General features: G+C 43.2%; 1 protein-coding gene across 1 annotated transcript; it reads right to left on the reverse strand.

Annotated features, from left to right (window-relative positions):
* Positions 1–874: 874 nt before the first annotated feature.
* LOC139479529 (uncharacterized) lies at positions 875–15,891 on the reverse strand. Its single transcript, XM_071262374.1, has 18 exons — positions 15,610–15,891; positions 15,175–15,390; positions 14,305–14,415; positions 13,663–13,891; positions 12,832–12,952; positions 11,945–12,011; positions 10,916–11,119; positions 9,696–9,819; positions 9,032–9,166; positions 7,992–8,104; positions 7,171–7,292; positions 6,947–7,065; positions 6,483–6,609; positions 4,411–4,487; positions 3,625–3,631; positions 2,260–2,687; positions 1,296–1,795; positions 875–1,126 (listed from the first exon to the last, which is right to left on the reverse strand). Exons 1-18 carry the CDS (start codon positions 15,889–15,891, stop codon positions 875–877), a joined length of 3,234 nt encoding a protein of 1,077 aa, XP_071118475.1.
* Positions 15,892–21,901: the final 6,010 nt, after the last annotated feature.

Raw genomic sequence — 21,901 nt, forward strand, 5'->3', positions numbered from 1 at the left:
AGCGGAAGGCCGGTGGTTCGTTCCCTGGTGTATTGGATAGAGCGTCTGTCTGGAGAGCGGAAGGTCGGTGGTTCATTCCCTGGTGTAGTGGATAGAACGTCTGCCTGGAGAGCAGAAGGTCATCCCCTGGCCGCCTCCATGGTGTAGTGGATAGAGTGTCTGACTCGAGAGCAGAAGGTCGGTGGTTCATCCCCTTGCCGCCTCCATGGTCTAGTGGATAGAGCGTCTGTCTGGAGAGCGAAAGGTCGGTGGTTGATTCCATGGTCTTGTGGATAGAGCGTCTGTCTGGAGAGCGGAAGGTCGGTGGTTCATTCAATGTTGTTGTGGATAGAGCATCTCCCTGGAGAGCAGAAGGTCGGTGGTTCATTCGCTGGTGTTGTGGATAGAGCGTCTGCCTGGAGAGCAGAGGGTCGGTGGTTCATTCCCTGGTGTTGTGGATAGAGCCTCTGCCTGGAGAGCAGAAGGCCGGTGGTTCGTTCCCTGGTGTAGTGGATAGAGCGTCTGTCTGGAGAGCGGAAGGTCGGTGGTTCATTCCCTGGTGTAGTGGATAGAGCGTGTGCCTGGAGAGCGGAAGGCCGGTGGTTCGTTCCCTGGTGTATTGGATAGAGCGTCTGTCTGGAGAGCGGAAGGTCGGTGGTTCATTCCCTGGTGTAGTGGATAGAACGTCTGCCTGGAGAGCAGAAGGTCATCCCCTGGCCGCCTCCATGGTGTAGTGGATAGAGTGTCTGACTCGAGAGCAGAAGGTCGGTGGTTCATCCCCTTGCCGCCTCCATGGTCTAGTGGATAGAGCGTCTGTCTGGAGAGCGAAAGGTCGGTGGTTGATTCCATGGTCTTGTGGATAGAGCGTCTGTCTGGAGAGCGGAAGGTCGGTGGTTCATTCAATGTTGTTGTGGATAGAGCATCTCCCTGGAGAGCAGAAGGTCGGTGGTTCATTCGCTGGTGTTGTGGATAGAGCGTCTGCCTGGAGAGCAGAGGGTCGGTGGTTCATTCCCTGGTGTTGTGGATAGAGCCTCTGCCTGGAGAGCAGAAGGCCGGTGGTTCGTTCCCTGGTGTAGTGGATAGAGCGTCTGTCTGGAGAGCGGAAGGTCGGTGGTTCATTCCCTGGTGTAGTGGATAGAGCGTCTGCCTGGAGAGCAGAAGGCCAGTGGTTCATTCACTGGCCACTTCCATGGTGTAGTGGATAGAGCGTCTGCCTGGAGAGCAGAAGGTCGGTGGTTCATCCCCTTGCCGCCTCCATAGTGTAGTGGATAGAGCGTCTGTCTGGAGAGGAGAAAGTCGGTGGTTCATCCCCTTGCCGCCTCTTTGGTGTAGTGGATAGAGCGTCTGTCTGGAGAGCAGAAGGTCTGTGGTTCATTCCCTGGTGTAGTGGATAGAGCGTCTGCCTGGAGAGCGGAAGATCGGTGGTTCATGCCCTGGGCACCTCCATGGTCTAATGGATAAAGCGTCTGTCTGGAGAGCGGAAGGCCGGTGGTTCGTTCCCTGGTGTAGTGGATAGAGCGTCTGTCTGGAGAGCGGAAGGTCGGTGGTTCATTCCCTGGTGTAGTGGATAGAACGTGTGCCTGAAGAGCGGAAGGCCGGTGGTTCGTTCCCTGGTGTAGTGGATAGAGCGTCTGTCTGGAGAGCAGAAGGTCATCCCCTGGCCGCCTCCATGGTGTAGTGGATAGAGTGTCTGACTTGAGAGCGGAAGGTCGGTGGTTCATCCCCTTGCCGCCTCCATGGTCTAGTGGATAGAGCGTCTGTCTGGAGAGCAGAAGGTCGGTGGTTGATTCCATTGTCTTGTGGATAGAGCGTCTGTCTGGAGAGTAGAATGTCGGTGGTTCATTCAATGTTGTTGTGGATAGAGCATCTCCCTGGAGAGCATAAGGTCGGTGGTTCATTCCATGGTGTTGTGGATCGAGCGTCTGCCTGGAGAGCAGAGGGTCGGTGGTTCATTCCCTGGTGTTGTGGATAGAGCGTCTGCCTGGAGAGCAGAAGGCCGGTGGTTCCTTCCCTGGAAACCTCTATAGTGTAGTGGATAGAGCGTCTGCCTGGAGAGCAGAAGGTCGGTGGTTCATCCCCTTGCCGCCTCCATGGTGTATTGGATAGAGCGTCTGTCTGGAGAGCGGAAGGTCGGTGGTTGATTCCATGGTCTTGTGGATAGAGCGTCTGCCTGTAGAGCGGAAGGTCGGTGATTCGTTCCCTGGTGTAGTGGATAGAGCGTCTGCCTGGAGAGCGGAAGGTCGGTGGTTCATTCCCTGGTGTAGTGGATAGAGCGTGTACCTGGAGAGCAGAAGGTCGGTGGTTCATCCCCTGGCTGCCTCCAAGGTGTAGTGGATAGAGCGTCTCTCTGAAGAGCAGAAAGTCGGTGGTTCGTTCCCTGGTGTAGTGGATAGAACGTCTGCCTGGAGAGCAGAAAGTCATCCCCTGGCCGCCTCCATGGTGTAGTGGATAGACTGTCTGACTCGAGAGCGGAAGGTCGGTGGTTCATTCCCTGGCCACCTCCATGGTCTAGTGGATAGAGCGTCTGTCTGGAGAGTGGAAGGCCGGTGGTTCGTTCCCTGGTGTAGTGGATAGAGCGTCTGTCTGGAGAGCGGAAGGTCGGTGGTTCATTCCCTGGTGTAGTGGATAGAGCGTCTGCCTGGAGAGCAGAAGGTCGGTGGTTCATCCCCTGGCTACCTCCATGGTGTAGTGGATAGAGCTTGGCACAGCTTGTAGACATATCCCACATAACCTTTAGCTAATAGTACCAAGGATCAAAACTGGAAAGACGCTGGGGTTCGAAGTCCGGACCAACAGATCCCGACAGGACCCTGTTAGAACGACTTGACTCTGTATTATCACTAGACATGGATACTGACTTTATACCTGAATAAGGACTAGTGGTAGAGCGTCCGCCCGGAGAGCGGAAGGTCGGGGTTCGATCCTCGACCGTGTCATACCAAAAGACGTTAAAAGATGGTACTTGTTGTTATCCAATCTGGGGCTCGGCATTAAGGGGCTAAAACAAGGACTGGTCGGCTCGGAGTACTGCGTCTTAGTGGGGTATTCATGATCAACCGCGGCATGGTATCTCAGTGAGCTAGCACTATAAATCGGCATCAGTCCGGACTAGTACAAGCAGCCACACAAACACACACACGTATATGCACGTCGCTATATAAGTGCAATAATCTTGGACGCGACGTTAAACATAATTTCACCTCACCTTATACAAGAATAAAAACAATGTTTACGGTAAAATGTTACAGATAATCAATTTATTACAAATGTGGCAGCATTTTTCCCAACCTAAACAAACAAATAATGATAAATGGCTGCACTTCATGAATAATTTATTACACAAATGACCGGTTTCGATATATTCGGTTGTCATGTTATACATTTTTCACTTCAGGAGGTCAGAGGCGTCTTCGTTTTGTAGAGATGGTAAGTTTCTATTTTGTCAAATATCCATTTATTCGAAGGAGCGCTTAAACCTTCAAGTAAAATTGTGTGTTTGAAGTGCAAATACATCTTTTTACTAAAATACAGACAATTTAAGATGGGATCTTTCTTTTGCTAAATAATTCTTTGAAACAAATATGTTTAACATATTTCCAGATGATACAGACATATTTCATCTCCATTTGATCTTCTCAACCCCACCATCGGCCTGAAAAAGACACAAAGATAAGTACATTATGTCCGTTAGAATCCATAGTTTTAAAGTAAGGCGGCATGAAGCCTTTTCTACAATTTAGGAGAGGACACGGGTGACCCAGTCGTCTGAGGCGCAGCAATTCGGCCTACACTCCAGAAACCTGTCAAAATTTGTGGGTTTTTCAGCAGCAATGCTTGCTTCACAGAAGTGTCAACCGTTTGAGACCTGCATCACTTGGGACCTTCCTCCCACGTTCAGCTAAGGCACCATGATATAAGTGGAATACTCGTCAAAGCGGCGTTAAATCCAACTCATAGACAGAGTAAAGGATTTAGTTTTGTTTCTGTGTTGTTGTTTAGCGCCACACTTAGCAATATTCCAGCAATATGACGGCGATCTGTACATAATCGATTCTGGATCAATCAACCAAGTGATTGATATCATGAGCATCGATCAAAGTAATTGGGATACGATGACATGCACCAACCAAGTCAGCGAGCCTGACCACGCGATCTTGTTAGTCGCCTCTTACGAAAAGCATGATCGCCTTTTATGGCAAGCATGGGTTGCTGAAGACCTATTCTATCCCGGACCTTCACGGGTCGTAATGAATTAAGTCACAGAGAGATCTCTCAAGTCAGGAAAGTACCATCGCAAGTGGCAAATCCAGATTAAGGAACATTTTTATGACGTAATCTCCGATACATTGATCGTTCAGAAGGTTGTGACTCCGTATCAACGGGGTTCACTTGTTATGTCATGCTTGTATATACATGTACCAACACACTTACGGTAACACCAGCTGCCGCTCAGTCTGAATCCATGACAACATGTTTTCACCTGCCTGTAGCATGTATTCAGTCTATACCTGGAACACAAGGAATACGTATTCGTACGAAATTTATTGAGAATCAAATATGTTGTTGCAGTTGTAGTTTGTTGTTTAACGCCGCACTCAGCATGATTCCAGCTGTATGACGGCAGTCTGTAAATAATCGAGTCCCGTCCAGACAATCCAGTGATTGATATGAGCATCGATCCTCGCAATGTGGGATGGATGACCTGCGAGCCTGACCACCCGATCCCGTTAGTCGCCTTTTACGACAAGCATAGTCACCTTTTACGGCAAGAATGGGTTGTTGAAGACCTATTCTATCCCGGATCTTCACGGGTCTATCAAATATTTACGCAGTGTTTGATGTGTAGGATATAGCATGTCCAAGGGATTCTATGATATTGAAAACCCGCATCCGCGGATAAGGGTTTTAAATATCATAAAAACCCGAGGGGAAGTGTTTTATCTAACTTATAAACCGAAAAAAGAAACTTAAAACAACATTAATTTTATCAAACACACTTTCCATGAACCTTAGGAAACGGGCGTAAAATATATGTTGCTTGCGTACGGTACTTCAAAAAGACAATCTTAAAAGCATTGCGATTTATCAGCGCCTCTGAAGCCTAGTGGTTGGTTGATTGGTTTGTTGTTTAACGCCGCACTCAGCAATATTCCAGCTATTCGACGGCGGTCTGTAAATAATCGAGTCTGGACCAGACAATCCAGTGATTAATATCATGAGCATCGATCCACGCAATTGGGATCGATGACATGCATCAACCAAGTCAGCGAGCCTGACCACCCGATCCCGTTAGTCGCCTCTTACGACAAGCATAGTCACCTTTTACGGCAAGAATGGGTTGTTGAAGACCTATTCTATCCCGGATCTTCACGGGTCTATCAAATATTTACGCAGTGTTTGATGTGTAGGATATAGCATGTCCAAGGGTTTCTATGATATTGAAAACCCGCATCCGCGGATAAGGGTTTTAAATATCATAAAAACCCGAGGGGAAGTGTTTTATCTAACTTATAAACCGAAAAAAGAAACTTAAAACAACATTAATTTTATCAAACACACTTTCCATGAACCTTAGGAAACGGGCGTAAAATATATGTTGCTTGCGTACGGTACTTCAAAAAGACAATCTTAAAAGCATTGCGATTTATCAGCGCCTCTGAAGCCTAGTGGTTGGTTGATTGGTTTGTTGTTTAACGCCGCACTCAGCAATATTCCAGCTATTCGACGGCGGTCTGTAAATAATCGAGTCTGGACCAGACAATCCAGTGATTAATATCATGAGCATCGATCCACGCAATTGGGATCGATGACATGCATCAACCAAGTCAGCGAGCCTGACCACCCGATCCCGTTAGTCGCCTCTTACGACAAACATAGTCGCCTTTTACGGCAAGCATGGATTGCTGAAGACTTATTCTTTCCCGGATCTTCACGGGCTTGTAGCCTAGTGGTACACTCACTGGGCTACAGATACGAAGGTTGCGTGTTCGATCATCGGGAATAAACAGAAAACATTTGTCAAAACATTTCATTACAATGTGTTGAAATGCAAAATATATTTCTATAAGTTATAACTGTATTAATAAAATCCCCGGCATATTATATACAATTCCTGGGATAGTATAACATATTATACAGCAAATATGTCTGGGATATCATAAAAAATCCTGGGAATATTACAACATCCCTGTTTATGAGATTTAACCCCAATGGACAACAACGGGATGACGTGAGTGAAGATTTATAATGTAAGTTATGTTGGATGAGAGAGGTGTAATGTTGAGAACGATGCCAAGTGCTATCATATGAAGTTCTAAGGATCACTGATCTGAGTCGCCATGATTCGCTGAGCAGTTGTGCGTGTTTTATCGGTCCCAGCGTGCGTTCGATCAGATCCCTGATTTTACTTGTTATGTGAACTATGTGCTTAAGGTGTGAACTATGTGCTTAAGGTGTGAACTATGTACTTAAGGTGTGAAATTTGTGCTTAAGGTGTGAATTACCGAGTGCATCGTCCCCATCCCCAGAATCCACAGCTGGTAGTGTAGGTGCCTCTACAAGTGTATGTCTGTGTGTCCAAACATGCAGGACCGGATGTGCTTGTGGAGGATGAACAGCCGCCACATGGTTCTGAAAGAGAGAGTCGTTAAATTTGTTTGTTTGTTGTTTAACGCTGCACTCATCAATATTCCAGCTATATGACGGCGGTCTGTAAAATTATCTGGACCAGGCAATCCAGTGATTGACATCATGAGCATCGACCAACGTAATTGGGATCGAACGCATTATCTTCACGGGTCCACAGAGAGAGAGAGAGAGAGAGAGAGAGAGAGAGAGAGAGAGAGAGAGAGAGAGAGAGAGAGAGAGAGAGGTTAGCATCTTAACGCCGCGTTGAATAGCGTTTAAATTATAAAACTTTATGTCCTGGGGGAAAAAAGATTCAAAAGGGATAGTAGAATGAGTATACCAATCTTGTATTCCAGAGCGAAGCCATCTCGCCTGTATCCTGTATCAGCCCGCATCAGTATCAACATTTCACTTCCGTGGGACCGGAAATACCGCGTTGGTCTTGTGTAACAACAGAACCTGTAAAGAAAGAAAAAGTGAAATTTCATCGCAACGTTCTTCAGAATATCATAAGTAAAGCATTCATAGTGTCTATGTATATTCATCCTTGTAGAAATCGCTAACCTTGGTCCTGCTTTGGCCACATCAGCGTGCCGCACTTCCACATACTCCTTACAGGTGCTGTGACAGGGGAAGGAGAACTTTCCCTTGAACCTCATCATGATTCTCTTTGAACTTCCCGATACCTGAAAAAAATTCCATCGTTAATTCTAAAAAATAATAAAAAGGGAGAGTCATTTTTTAGTAACACCATTAAAATGAATATTTAATCTGGGAGAAAAATCGATATGTAACACAATTTTGGCGAAAAATAACGAAAGACATCAATTATTTAATTTTGTGTGCGTAGCTGTGGCAACTCGATGACCAGAAGAAGTTTTACATGAGTATATGCTATTAAAACGTTGTAATCTTTATTTCCTTTTCTCCGCTTATTAGCCAGACATATCGTTCCAGAGTATATGAACTTTCGGAGATTCATAGTTGCTATCAGAAGAAGCAAAATAACAAGTTCATTTTACTGTAAATGTTGTATAATTAGAAATGCATTGGGCAAAACATTAATTGTTAGTTGGTTGGTATGTTGTTAAATGCCGCACTCAGCAATATTACAGCCATATGACGGCGGTCTGTAAATAATCGAGTCTGGACCAGACAATCCAGTGTTTAATATCAAGAGCGTCAATCCACGCACTTGGGATCGATGACATACATCAACCAAGTCAGCGAACCTGACCATCCGATCCCGTTAGTCGTCTTTTACGACTAGCATAGTCGCCATTTACGGCAAGCATGGGTTGCTGACGACCTATTCTAACCAGGATCTTCACGGCTCCAAATCATTAATGAATACATGATGATAATACTTCACAAATATCACCTACTTTTATTCGCCACGTGCATTCGGAATTAGCAGGATACGTTGACACTCCATAGTTTGGAGAGTCAAGTGTCTGCCATACTGAAGATGCATAACGATCTCTATTCCCACACCACGCTGAAACAGAAATGTATCGTATGATTGTATGACCTTATGTAAAGGTAATAAATCATTTTAAACATGGCACTCCCGGAATTTATTAGTGAGCGAATTAATGTTGTCTCATCTAGACCGGACCTATCTTCCCGAGGCAAGTGAGTTAACTGAGTATCGAAGTCCAGTTTCTACCCTTGCCGAACTTGGCTGGTATTATGGAGTTACATTTTGGCTGGACTAACGAGTCTCTACATAGTCCAATCACAATCGCGCAACGAAATTGAAATCCGGTTCGTAAACTGTCACGCAGATTTTAGTCGATTGCAGGATTTAAAAGCATGTGCACCGCCAACTCGTTGTCTACAGATATTTTCCATATCTTTTCATGTTTTTATTCAAGGTGCTGACGTGATTGGATGCACTTCGCGATGCAAGACTCGTTTTATCACAATATAGATATTAAATTATCGATCAGATCGTCTTGGCTGCAAATACAAGTGATACGAGAGGTGGAATTTGATTGGTCTATATGAGAAGGGACATAACTCGTAATAGCCACTGGTGGCGCTACGATCGAGCCCAGGAATTCCAGCTTAGTTTGGCAAGGGTGGAAACTGGACTTTAAAAGTCCACGGGATACCATTAGTCACCTCTTACGACAAGCATAGTCGCCTTTTACGGCAAACATGGACACCGTTATCAAGCTGGAGTGACAACAACCAAGTGATGAGGTATATATGCATGACATGTTTCAGTTTGCTCTAACGAGGCCGACGAGGCTTGGTTTCATTGACATATACTATAAAGGCAAATTTATGTTAAAGAATGTCACGATCTTAAAGTAAGATATATGGTTGTATTTTACTTTCGAGGCCTAATTTCCAAAAGTTCGTTTCAATGACCTACAACAGTTATGTAGACGTTTGTAACTGAAGAGTAAAGCGTTACCTCTCTTTCCTGGTTTCACAGATGTGCAGCATGTCCCACTAAGTCCATCCGGGCACTTGCATCGGTTGCAGTTCTTAGGATCTCTGTAGCCTTCATGTCTGCACGCCGACCATGACAAACCCCCTGGACAAGCCGCTGTTCAAGCAAAGGCAGGCTTTATACGAAATATGTGTTATATTACATTTTGAAGGCATAACATACGACAACGCAAGGTTATGTCACCTTGCCAGTGTATCCACAATTTACCCCCATTTTAAAGAGATTCCATATCCACCATTTTTAGTTTCAACTCCCACGCTTACCGATCGTATGAAACCATGCAAACGCCATCATTTAATACAGGATCTGTTCTAACCCGGACGGGGGCGGTCGGGTAGCCTAGTGGTTAAAGCGTTCGCTCGTCACGCCGAAGACCCGGGTTCGATTCCCGACATGGGTACAATGTGTGAAGCCCATTTCTGGTGTCCCCCGCCGTGATATTGCTGGAATATTGCTAAAAGCGGCGTAAAACCAAACTCACTCACTCACTCTAACCCGGGCGTTTGACATTTGTCACATTCTATGTTACCTCTTAATCTTGCACTTCAACATAAAAACTCGGGAAACTGCAAAGAATATGGTTTCACCAAAGGCGAATGTAGAGTGTGAAGACGTTTGGACATACATGAGCAATATATCAGATTCGCAATTTTGACATCGTAGAAAGATAGACCGCTCCCGGTACCCAAAGTCCTTTCCATATCACTTTCTTTGGCTGTGATTGTTGGTCTCTCATTCTTACTGAATGCCTAGATAAATACATAATGAAAAAATGCAATTGGTACATTAAAGTCTTTAGTTTTCAAAAAACAACAACAGACCTCTACATAGTCAGTGTGATTATGGTTCGAGACAGAATATTTGTTCAGTATGCTTGTCAACACAAGCAATATATTCTCTCTGAAGGGAGGCGCCAAGAATTTGTTTTTTTCCAACAACAGATTATTTTTCCAGCCAACAGTGTTGTTTTGTGCATAAATCCTGAGACCAAATGACTTTTTTCAGCTTTTTCGGTAACAGATTATTTTGAGGAAGTGAGTTATCTCAATATAACCTGACAGATTCCGTGTCGTTTCAAACATAAAGTTCTTACCAGTTATTACTGGTTTAACTGTAACAAAGAACTTCAACGTCAGGGAATAACCAATCTCGATCTTGATTTAAACAGATTCCATTGGGCGCAAAAGGCAAGCAGTGAATATTACATGAGTGGATCACAGAAAATCAGTGATGACACCAAGTGTTCACGAAAACAATGCCACACATCAGCAAATTTATTCCATATTGCTTAAAAACACATTTTACTGAGTTAGGGGATCAGGGTGGCTCAATCGTTAATGCACCCCAAATCACAGTGTACACTTGCCACAATCCAATAGTTGAGGGTTTGAATCCCTATTTGAGAGCGCCTAGCATGGCAAGCATCAAATACCAGCAGTATTCTATTGGTATTGAACAATGTTCAACCGCACTCACTTCACCCCACTTGACCCCACGTCAATCTTACTTTACAGATGCTTGTCGTAAGAGGCGACTAACGGGATCGGGTGGTGAGGCTCGCTGACTTGGTTGATGCATGTCATCGTATCCCAATTGCGTAGATCAATGCACATGATGTCAATCACGGGATTGTCTGGTCCGGACTCGATTATTTACAGACAGCTGAGTGCAGCGTTAAACAACGAACAAACAAACAAAAATAAATTCATTTACCAAGAAGAGACATCCACAGTATCGGATACTGATAAAATTTTAAATCAACCATTCCCATACTGTATGATGCCAACGCAATCATAGATATCAGAGGATAATTATGCAACATATATCCGTCGTGGACATGCATACCTTCGTTCCGTAGTGCATAACAGACGAATAGTCGTATGGTATTCCCATCGATCGAGCATCTCGCCAGGATTCTCTGCGGAAATTGTGACTTTTCCCTGACTTGATGTTATCATAGTATACTCTGACATACGTGTCTCGGTCTGGTCGTTCCTGCTCGTGCCAAAACCCCAACGCGTGACCAATCTCGTGGGCGGCAATACCTTTCTGTTTGATGGGAAAACAGTTATATTTTGACATCAGCTACTAGTGAGTGAGTGAGTTAAGTTTTAAGTCACATCGGCAATATTTCAGCCATACCGTGACTATCAAAGGTTAAATATTATAAATACTTTGAAAACGTTTAAAAAAAACTGCCAATGATGGGCAGTAAAATAACTAGATTTATCACAGAGAAATATTTAAAACTAGTATGGAATCATAAAATTGATATTACGATACATAACAATACATTATAAAAACAGGCTATGATCTCCAACAACTGAAGGTAGATCACCATACTGGGGACCATGGGGACTTACAGTACTTTTGCTACCTGCATGGACCCCAGCTGGATTTACATCATCCCTTCAGGTGTTGGCGATTATTAACATATTTAGCCAAATTAAAACAACATATATTCTACGGTTAAAAGATATGGTAAGAATAAATCTACTTTGAAAGACGTGGTCTTACATACCCTCTCCAGGGGACAATAATTTTACACTACTTCAACCCCCTTCGAGGATACAGCCACTAGCAATCTCAGGTATCACATTTATTCTGCCAATTATAAAACACTATATTATATACACAATATATTAATCAAAATGTATGGAACAATTCAATTTCTTTTAAAACACCAATAACTAAATGAGAACTGATATTAAAAAGATCCTTCATAGATGTAATCTTGAAATATTTATCCCTTGTGATGGAAAAAACATCAGCTACTACGGCAGCTATATTGCAAACATTCGTGATCATCATTTAATATTATTGAATGACAAATGTATGAAGTCGACAAAGTATTTATGATGACGCGAAACCTACTGTGTCGCACCCAGTTCCAATTGATATTGTCTGACCACTTCCTCGTTTGCCAATATAGGAACTGCAACTGAAACGATAACGAAAATGTAATATTTCTTTAGATGAACATACAGCAAGTATGTGACAGTGTTAATTAACCCCCTGGATGCCGAGTTATTCTGCTGACGCACATTTACAAATACAGTATATGTTCTGAAACGTGAACTTGCGGTTACGCTGCACTAGGCCTTCCTCTGACAATACAATTATGAAGATGCAAGAATATTAAATTTACTGTCCAGGAATGTAAAATCAGGAGACTGAATGAAAAAGAGACAGTGTTAAATAAAATATATTTAAAAGTCTATTGTTTACTGGGAGAGCTGCCTTTTAGAGTGAGTCAGTGAGTATGATTTTTCGCCATGTTTAGCAATATTCCAGCAACATACACGGCGGGGACACTAGAAATGGGCCTCACACATTGTACCCATCGAACTCGGGTCTTCGGCGTGACGAGCGAACGCTTTAACCACTAGGCCACCTGACCGTCCCCTGCCTTTTAGAAGATGTTCCTAATTATCAACTGCTATTGAAACCGTACTCGTGAAACCGTGCCGAGACCGCCTCCGTGGTCTAGTCGATTGAGCATTTGGCCGTGGGCGAAGGAAGGTGGTTTGATTCCATGCCGCGTCATACAAAATACGTTAAAAGATGTTACCATGTCCGGCGCTAGAGATAAAACAAGCTTTGGTCGACTCAGATGCAGGATAAATGGAGTGGGGTATATATGCGGCATAATTCCGGATCAGTAAAAGCGCTCGCACACACACACACACACACACACACTATAAACACAAAACCCTCACCACATTGCTGTGGTAGTGCTTGGAACCTATCGCATAACATACCCTTTGTTTTTCTTGAATATCAGATGAGGGCCATAATATCTGCTGTATTTCACAAAATTTAAACACGTCTCTTCCTCCAAGTGTCTGATGGCGTCTTCAATGGCCTTCTTTCCAGATGCATCTGAAAATATATGGAATGCATTTCGTGTGGTGTGCGTTTCAAAACCAATGACAGACGGGGTAGCCTTGTGGGTAAAGGCGAAGGACCGGCTTCGATTCCGCACGTGGGAACAATGTGTGAAGCCCATTTCTGGCGTCCCCCGCCGTGATATTACTAGAATATTGCTAAAAACTCACTCAAAAGCAAGGATATGCTTATTTTGTATGTTTGTTTGTTGTTTAACGCCGCCGTAAGCGGGTGAATTATTCATTCAAATGATTTTGAATGACAAGGGGGTTATGCGGTACTTCCTGGTCGGGGGTTCTTCCCTGTTCTCTATTAATAGGTTTTGTTTTGTTTGTTTGTTGTTTAACGCCGCACTCAACCACATTCCAGCTATATGACGGCGGAATAATCGAGTCTGAACCAGACATTCCAGTGCTTGATATCATGAGCATCGATCCACGCAATTGGTTTACGATGACATGCATCAACCAAGTCAGCGAACCTGACCACCCGATCCCGTTTATAGCCTCTGACGACAAGCATAGTCACCTTTCAGGGCAAGCATATGTTGTCCAATGATATAAAGCGATATCTTACATTAGTACGGAATAACATTAGTTGAAGGTTATGTCGAACTTACTGTTATTAACACTCATAATTCACAAAGAGCAAAGACAAATACATTGCCGCATATGGTGATATTTACATTGAGATGAAGTATTTACATGTATTGAAATCAGCGCTGATTATGTATGGAATGTTTGTGGACCACTGTCTGTGTTCCATGGCCTTCCGCTTGCGTCTTGTACTGTTGAACTCGCTTTCCTCATGTCTTTGTGAAAGGTCAAGGGTACTCGTATCTTGATTTATTTCCCTGACCATTTCGTCCACATCCTCTCTAGTAAGTACCATGTCGTCTTCAGCGTCAAAGATGTCCTCCAAGGCTAAAGTTGTCTTAAAACGGAAAAGAAAGTGAAAATATTGTTTGGAATTATTCTTTTACGTTCCAAATAGCCATACTTGGAGAGGGTTCAGGAGTATTTATATATTCATAGAGTAATCATAAACCTCTGATCTGCCAGCATAGCTTTAACATTCTGCATCATTTACACTTTCTTCATGGAGCTGGAACCCCGTCATATAACTGAACTACTGCGAAAAGCTTCATACTATCATCTCACGTCGTAGACTATGTGGCATAACTATACTGCACATGATTAAATGGTATTTTTCATTTGATGTAAACTATGGATGTTGCTTATATATGGATGCGGACATGTATGATGCATATTGATTAAAACAAAACAAAAAGTTTCGAAGAAGGTTCATGGTAAAATGTGGGAGTGGAGGCGGAGGTATTGTCTTACCAATGTTTTATTGAGTTTGTCCGCAATTTGCTTTTCGATGCCTGCCAATTTAGCTGCAACGTACATCGTGTCCGACAGACTTTCATCTCCTAATATGCTTTGAAGTGAAATCTGAAACATCGGCGACATGATATACAATCGACATTTGTTTGGTTAGATGTTGTACTAATAGGATTTGGTTCACACTCTAGATTTGGTTATGATAGCTATCATAATAATTATAATTAAACATATCGCTCTGTGATCATGCACAAGTAGGACCTTCTATGCTCCACATGCAGGTATTGAATGACATAAAGTTTTGGGTGACATTTGTCTTAACATCCTTAACGAAGCTGCACGGGTTGCCCTCTCTGTATAATCAGCGGGCCATGAGTTCGAATCAGAAACTCACTCCAATGATAATCACAGGCATGTTAGCGCAACATGCTCGTGATTTTAGAGATCTTGTGATCATGAAGTCTGTATCACCTCAGTTTTTATCCCACACTGACCACATGCCGTGATATCAGTGGACGCCCAAACATCAGCTCACCTTGATCCTGAGTGATTGAGTGAGTATGGTTTTATGCCGCTTTAAGCATTATTCCAGCAATATCACGGCGGGGGACACCAGAAATGGGCTTTACACATTGTACCCATGTCGGGAATCGAACCCGGGTCTTCGGCGTGACGAGCGAACGCTTTAACCACTAGGCTACCCGACCACCCCTTGACCCTTTGATTTCAAATGAGATGCAAAAGTAGTTATTGTATTGAGAACGTGGACATTATTCCACATCATTTAGTTTTACAATAGATGTAAAATGATACATAGATTGCACATAGTGACGAAACCGTCACTTGTTCTCTGAAAGTACTGAAACTCACCACGTTTGTTTCATCCACAGTGAATGCAGACAGGTTGATTGTCTGGTTTGCAAGTGTCAGTTGAACGTTGTCAGTGGCTTCCAAAAGAGTCGAGAAGTTGAAAGTTTTCCCGAGAAGTTTTCTAACATCAGAACTCATCCTCGATGACACGAACGGAGCTCCATCTCTTGTTCTGGTTGTCGGCATAACTGTTGCCTCATCTTCAGAAGCAGGTTTCTCTGTTAGAAGCGTGGCGTCCGTCTCATCTTCAGAAGCAGCTTTCTCTATTGGAAGCTTCGCGTCCGTCTCATCTTCAGAAGTAGGTTTCTCTGTTGGAAGCTTGGCGTCCGTCTCATCTTCAGAAGCAGATTTCTCTGTTGGAAGCGTGGCGTCCGTCTCATCTTCAGAAGCAGATTTCTCTGTTGGAAGCGTGGCGTCCGTCTCATCTTCAGAAGCAGATTTCTCTGTTGGAAGCGTGGCGTCCGTCTCATCTTCAGAAGCAGATTTCTCTGTTGGAAGCGTGGCGTCCGTCTCATCTTCAGAAGCAGGTTTAACTGCTGATGGATTGGTAGCTGTCTCATGGTCAGAATCTGTTCTGTCTATTGATGACATGTTTGTTATGGCACCTGTAGGGGCATGGCTGCTACCATTGTTGTGTACATAACTCCTGGATTCCTCATTAGCGAGGACATAAGTAAGGAGAACTAAGAAGAGGAGTTTGAGAGGAGCCACGTCCATTGCTACAGATCTAGATGCGTCTGGGGCGCTATCTGTACATCAGATGCCTTATGATTAGTTATATACTATCAGACCACCATAAGGTTTGGTCATGTGTTTTATGTTCACTAATGTGAATGGTGGATAGTGATCACTCGACTGCAAAAGAGGCGTGGTAATAAAACACTGTCATGGGTAGTGAATAGTCTATATATGCGGATCAATGTGACACCAACCATGGAAGACGACACGATAAAGACTCGTGACATGACTTACTAGGATGACATGGGGGTTATGCGGTACTTCCTTGACGGGGTTCTTCCCTGTTCTCTTTTGATAGATTTTGTTTTGTTTGTTTGTTGTTTAAGGCCGCACTCAACCATATTCCATCTATATGACGGCGGTCTGTAAATAGTCGAGTCTGGACCAGATAAGCCAGTGGTTGACACCATGAGTATCGATCTACGCAATTGGGATACGATCACATGTATCAACCAGGTCAGCGAGCCTGACCATCCGATCCTGTTAATCGCCTCTCAACATAAGCATAGTCGCCTTTTACGGCAAGCATGGTTTACTGAAGACCTATTCTACCCGGATCTTCACGGGTCCTATTAATAAGTACATGTGTCACACCGAGGATTGTCGTGACGTTACCTACCCATGTGTCAGTAATTCTTTGTGAAGTAAACATTCGGGGTATCTTGAATGTAGAAGAATACTAGTCTTATTCCCGGGGATTAAATCATATGTACACTGATATATACCCTATATCCTAGTACATTGCCACAGTATTCTGTGGGAGGCCTTTTGGTCAAAACATGATACATCCGCTGCAAAAAGGGCATCAACACGCAATGTTAGACAAATGATACTAATAAATAATTATTTGCATATGGGTCATGAAACTAAAATACAAAACAAGAGATACAGATAGCAAAGTAAAGACGCCACATAAAACAAGGAACAGTGTGTACAGTTCACACAAATGAACACCAGACGGTACTGGACATCATTCCCACATAATGAAAGTCAGATGGTACTGCAATTTGTACAACATAGGTCGGAATGTTCCGTTGTGTATGTGATACATGCAGGCAATGAACAACACGGCAACGGGTGCCCAACGCATTCATTCATTACGTCATTCCCCGTGCATCACTAAGACGCCATATATATATGTTTTGTTTATTTGAGGTGAAATGGGGTTTAACTTACAATATTATTGCACTTACATAGCAACAGTCTCATGTCGCAGTTTAACATGAATACCCTCACTCAGACACAGTTTACTGACCCCGAGCCGACCAGTTCTTGATTGAGCCCCTTAATGCCGGCAATAAGAAGTACCATCTCTTAACGTCTTTTGGTATGGCACGGACGGGATCAAACTCCCGACCTTTCGCTCTCCGGGCGGATGCTCTACCACTAGACCACGGACATGGGCTTTGTTCATTTGATGTATTGATAGTATTGACAGAGTCTCTCGTAATTTATGGGCGTCCGATTCATGGGAGTTCCCAGACTATTTTTGTGACAGTTTTGGTACATTTTTTTCCTTTTTCTTTCGTCATTGAGAAAATAACATTCAAGTTTGATTCGACGTCAGCCAATCAGAATCGAACAAAATTGGACAACACCAACACTTTGTAAGATGAAACACTTCTCATACAGAAGACTCCTGTTGTTCTCCAAGATGCACGTCTTAAGCATTCAATGCTATGACCAAATAACGACTGAAACTATTGCGTTCCAATGAACAATATTACTATTATATTGTGCTGATAACATTAAACATATTGTTTGTTAGTTTTTCTGTCAAAATGTCAGTACTTCGGTTTATTTTTTAAAACACATTTTATAACTGCAGCATATCTTTTGAAACCACTCTTGTACAAATATAGAACTGCATTTTTTGGATTCAGATGTTCATCACATGAATTAAATATTGGAAGAAGATGGAGGAAATATATAAATGTAGTATGGCCAGAGAGCAGTTTTATGTTTCATCTGAGGTTGAGTATTGTTTGTCTGGAAGGGCTTGTCGTCATCAAGCTTGGGAAGGAGATATATTATCCCTGGTGCTTCCTCAATGTGATCTAAGGCACCGCAATATGCTGAGAAGAGAGGCGTCTCTTTGTGGTGCAAGTGTCCGTTGGTAGTGGGTTCTAGACCCGGATTTGATCTGATCATTTTCTTTAGTGAAAAGCTATTCTACACTGTCTGATTTACCTTCGGCATTCCACCCATTGCATTCTCATAAATCGTGACGTTACTCAAATGTTGTCACAAACGGATTTAGTTCTTATTCACTGGTATTAAGGAATTCAAACAGGAAGTAAGATTGTGCTCAAATGTCAATGTGTAGCAAACAACAATGGCTCTCCTCAAGAAACCATGAATAGGGGAGGCAAACAAAGACCTGTCTGTGTGCCCCTCGTTTACGAGGGATACAAATTGATATTTATGTCAAAGCATTTGGTAGACACAAAGGATCTCAAACTTTTAAGGGCATGTGACTCCTCTCAAGTCGTGTGTCTTTCCCAGAAACCTATTATGAGACGCAATTCAAAGATCAAGACAAAATGGGATAAGACCTGTGAAGATTCCGGGGTGGAATAGGTCTTCAGCAACCCATACTTGCCGTAAAAGGGACTATACATGTCGTAAAAGGCGACTAAAGGGATCGGGTGTCAGGCTCGCTGACTTGGTTGATACATGTCATCGATCCCAATTGCGTGGATCGATGCTCATGATGCCAATCACTGGATTATCTGGTCCAGACTCGATTATTTTACAGACCGCCGTCATATAGCTGGAGTATTGCTGAGTGCGGCGTTAAACAACAAACAAACAAACATAATGGAATAAACCAATTGATAAAGCATTCGCTCATCATCCACTCCCTACATGGATTCAGTCCTTGAGGTCCATTCCGTGATATTAGTGGAACATTAAGAGCTCCTCCTAAGGGACTCCTAAGGGACCGGGGGTTCGTTTGTTTTCTTTGTTTGTTGTCTAACGCCGCACTCCAGCTATATGGCGGTCTGTAAATAATCGAGTCTGGACCAGACAATCTACTGGGGGGTAATATCCGAGTCACTGTATCAAGACAGTTAATACCTTATGTCAGTGTCCAGTTCACAACTGTTATATCAAAATGAAGGTAATAAGGAAATTCGTTTTGGGAGTGTCATGAATGGATAGCAAGTTGACATTAGCAGGGGTTGCACTTGAACACACCTGGTCCTTATTCCTGAGTGAAATAAAAGTGACCCATTACATTTCGTAAACTCCGTGATCATCCTGGTTAGGATTGGTTTTCAGCAACCCTGATTGTCGAAAGAGGCGCTTATAGGCCCGGGTGGTCAGGTTCGCTCACTTGGTTGATGGATGCCATCGTATCACAATTGCGTGGATTAATGATCATGATGTTAGTCATTGGATTGTCTGGTTCATTAGCAGACTCGATTATTTACAGAGCACTCAGACACAGTAAACTGACTCTGAGTCGACCAGTCCATGTTTTAGCCCCTTAATGCCCAGCGCCAGACAGGGTAACAACAAATACCATTTTTAACGTCTTTTGGTATGACGCGGCCGGGGATCGAACCCCGGGCCTTCCGCTCTCCGGGCGTACGCTCTACCACTAGACCACGGAGGCGGTCGAATACACAAAGGCAATACATACAACATTCACATACAAATAAATCATACCAATTATAGTGAGTGAGTGAGTATGGTTTTACCCCGCTTTTAGCAATATTCCAGCAATATGACGGCGGGGGACACCAGAAATGGGCTTCACACATTGTACCCATGTCGGGAATCGATACCGGGTCTTCGGCGTGACGAGCGAACGCTTTTTCCACTAGGCTACCCAACCGCCCTCATAACAATTACATGTATAACTCATCAACAAATATCAGAATCTTATATAATCACATAGTTACTATGATCAGTATTAAGAGACTAGTTTTCCTCAAATATGCATGAAGACGCCTTTTGACATTATCCACCAGAAACATGCCACAAACGTTCACGCGAAGGTCATGATGTGTACTTACAAACGTAGGTTAAAAATAGAGATGAATATTACATTATGTGTTATAATAGTTCAGTGCAAAAATATACTTTACTACATACAGTACACACGAGGTTAGAGCAATGTTCGTTACTTGTATAACATGCCTAATTTAAGACCAATCTTGTGTTTTATTATAGATTGGTTTAAAAAGGAACATTAAAAAGCGGTGCCTAAAATTGAAAATCCTCGAACAGGGCTATCCGATGGGCTGTTCCACCTAATTGCCTGTACTCTGACGATAAGCGACAAAGTTCGTTTTGAACATCGTAAAACACGACAGATATTGGTAATTTATGGTTTAACTAAGGCACATTTAATTATCCGGTTCAGTGTGTGATTATCCAAACCCAATGCAGCAGTAACAAGGACTTATATTTAAAGTTTTATAATAATATGCTTCAGTTTAATCACGTGACTCGAAACATTCCACAAAAGCACAGTGACGCCTCGGATAACTTTGTGGCTGCTGTTGCATGGACACAGTGGTTGTATTGTGTTCGGGGGAAAACTCTCTGCGTGAGAGATGGTTGAAATCACATTGTTATATTTTTCCCATGTAATAACAATCAATTATTCGACAAGTTTAAAGAAACAATTTCACAGATCAATAATTGATGTGGATACGTCACCTATAGTGACAGTAGAGAAAGAACGATGTTACCAAGGATACGGTACTTCACGGGGCACGTAATTTGATCTGTAATCTACATAGGCTAGAATAGGAGGTGAAACCAGAGGTCCGTGTATGCTGCCATCTGTAGTCTGTAATCTACATATGCTAGAATAGGCGGTGAAACCAGAGGTCCGTGTATGCTACCATCTGTAGTCTGTAATCTACATAGGCTAGAATAGGAGTTGAAACTAAAGGTCCATGTATGCTACAATCTGTAGTCTGTAATCTACATAGGCTAGAATAGGAGGTGAAACCAGAGGTCGGTGTGTGCTACCATCTGTTGTCTGTAATCTACATAGGCTAGAATAGGAGGTGAAACCAGAGGTCCATGTATGCTACCATCTGTAGTCTGTAATCTACATGGGCTAGAATAGGCGGTGAAACCAGAGGTCCATGTATGTTACCATCTGCTGTGTGTAATCTACATAGGCTAGAATAGGCGGTGAAACCAGAGGTCCATGTATGCTACCATCTGTAGTCTGTAATCTACATAGGCTAGAATAGAAGGTGAAACCAGAGGTCCATGTATGCTACCATCTGTTGTCTGTAATCTACATAGGCTAGAATAGGCGGTGAAACCAGAGGTCCATGTATGTTACCATCTGTAGTCTGCAATCTTCATAGGCTAGAATAGGCGGTGAAACCAGAGGTCGATGTGTGCTACAATCTGTAGTCTGTAATCTACATAGGCTAGAATAGGAAGTGAAACCAGAGGTCCATGTATGCTACCATCTGTTGTCTGTAATCTACATAGGCTAGAATAGGAGGTGAAACCAGAGGTCCATGTATGTTACCATCTGTTGTCTGTAATCTACATAGGCTAGAATAGGCGGTGAAACCAGAGGTCCATGTATGCTACCATCTGTTGTCTGTAATCTACATAGGCTAGAAAAGGCGGTGAAACCAGAGGTCCATGTATGCTACCATCTGTTGTCTGTAATCTACATAGGCTAGAAAAGGCGGTGAAACCAGAGGTCCATGTATGTTACCATCTGTAGTCTGTAATCTACACAGGCTAGAATAGGCGCTGAAACCAGATTTCCATGAATGTTACCATCTGTAGTCTGCAATCTAAATAGGCTAGAATAGGCGGTGAAACCAGAGGTCGATGTGTGCTACCATCTGTAGTCTGTAATCTACATAGGCTAGAATAGGAGGTGAAACCAGAGGTCCATGTATGCTACCATCTGTTGTCTGTAATCTAAATAGGCTAGAAGAGGAGGTGAAACCAGAGGTCGATGTGTGCTACCATCCGTAGTCTGTAATCTACA

The sequence above is a fragment of the Haliotis cracherodii genome, unplaced genomic scaffold (genome assembly GCF_022045235.1).
Source record: "Haliotis cracherodii isolate W230 unplaced genomic scaffold, xgHalCrac1.p SCAF_4, whole genome shotgun sequence".
In the NCBI taxonomy this organism is placed as follows: Eukaryota; Metazoa; Mollusca; class Gastropoda; order Lepetellida; family Haliotidae; genus Haliotis; species Haliotis cracherodii.

Coding starts and splice junctions, on each gene's coding strand:
- LOC139479529 (XM_071262374.1), bottom strand. CDS start 15,891: ATGGACGTGGCTCCTCTCAAACTCCTCTTCTTAGTTCTCCTTACTTAT. Junction 12,953..13,662: donor CAGCGCTGATTTCAATACAT/GTAAATACTTCA, acceptor ATATATTTTCAG/ATGCATCTGGAAAGAAGGCC. Junction 9,167..9,695: donor GAATCTGATATATTGCTCAT/GTATGTCCAAAC, acceptor TTGCTTGAACAG/CGGCTTGTCCAGGGGGTTTG.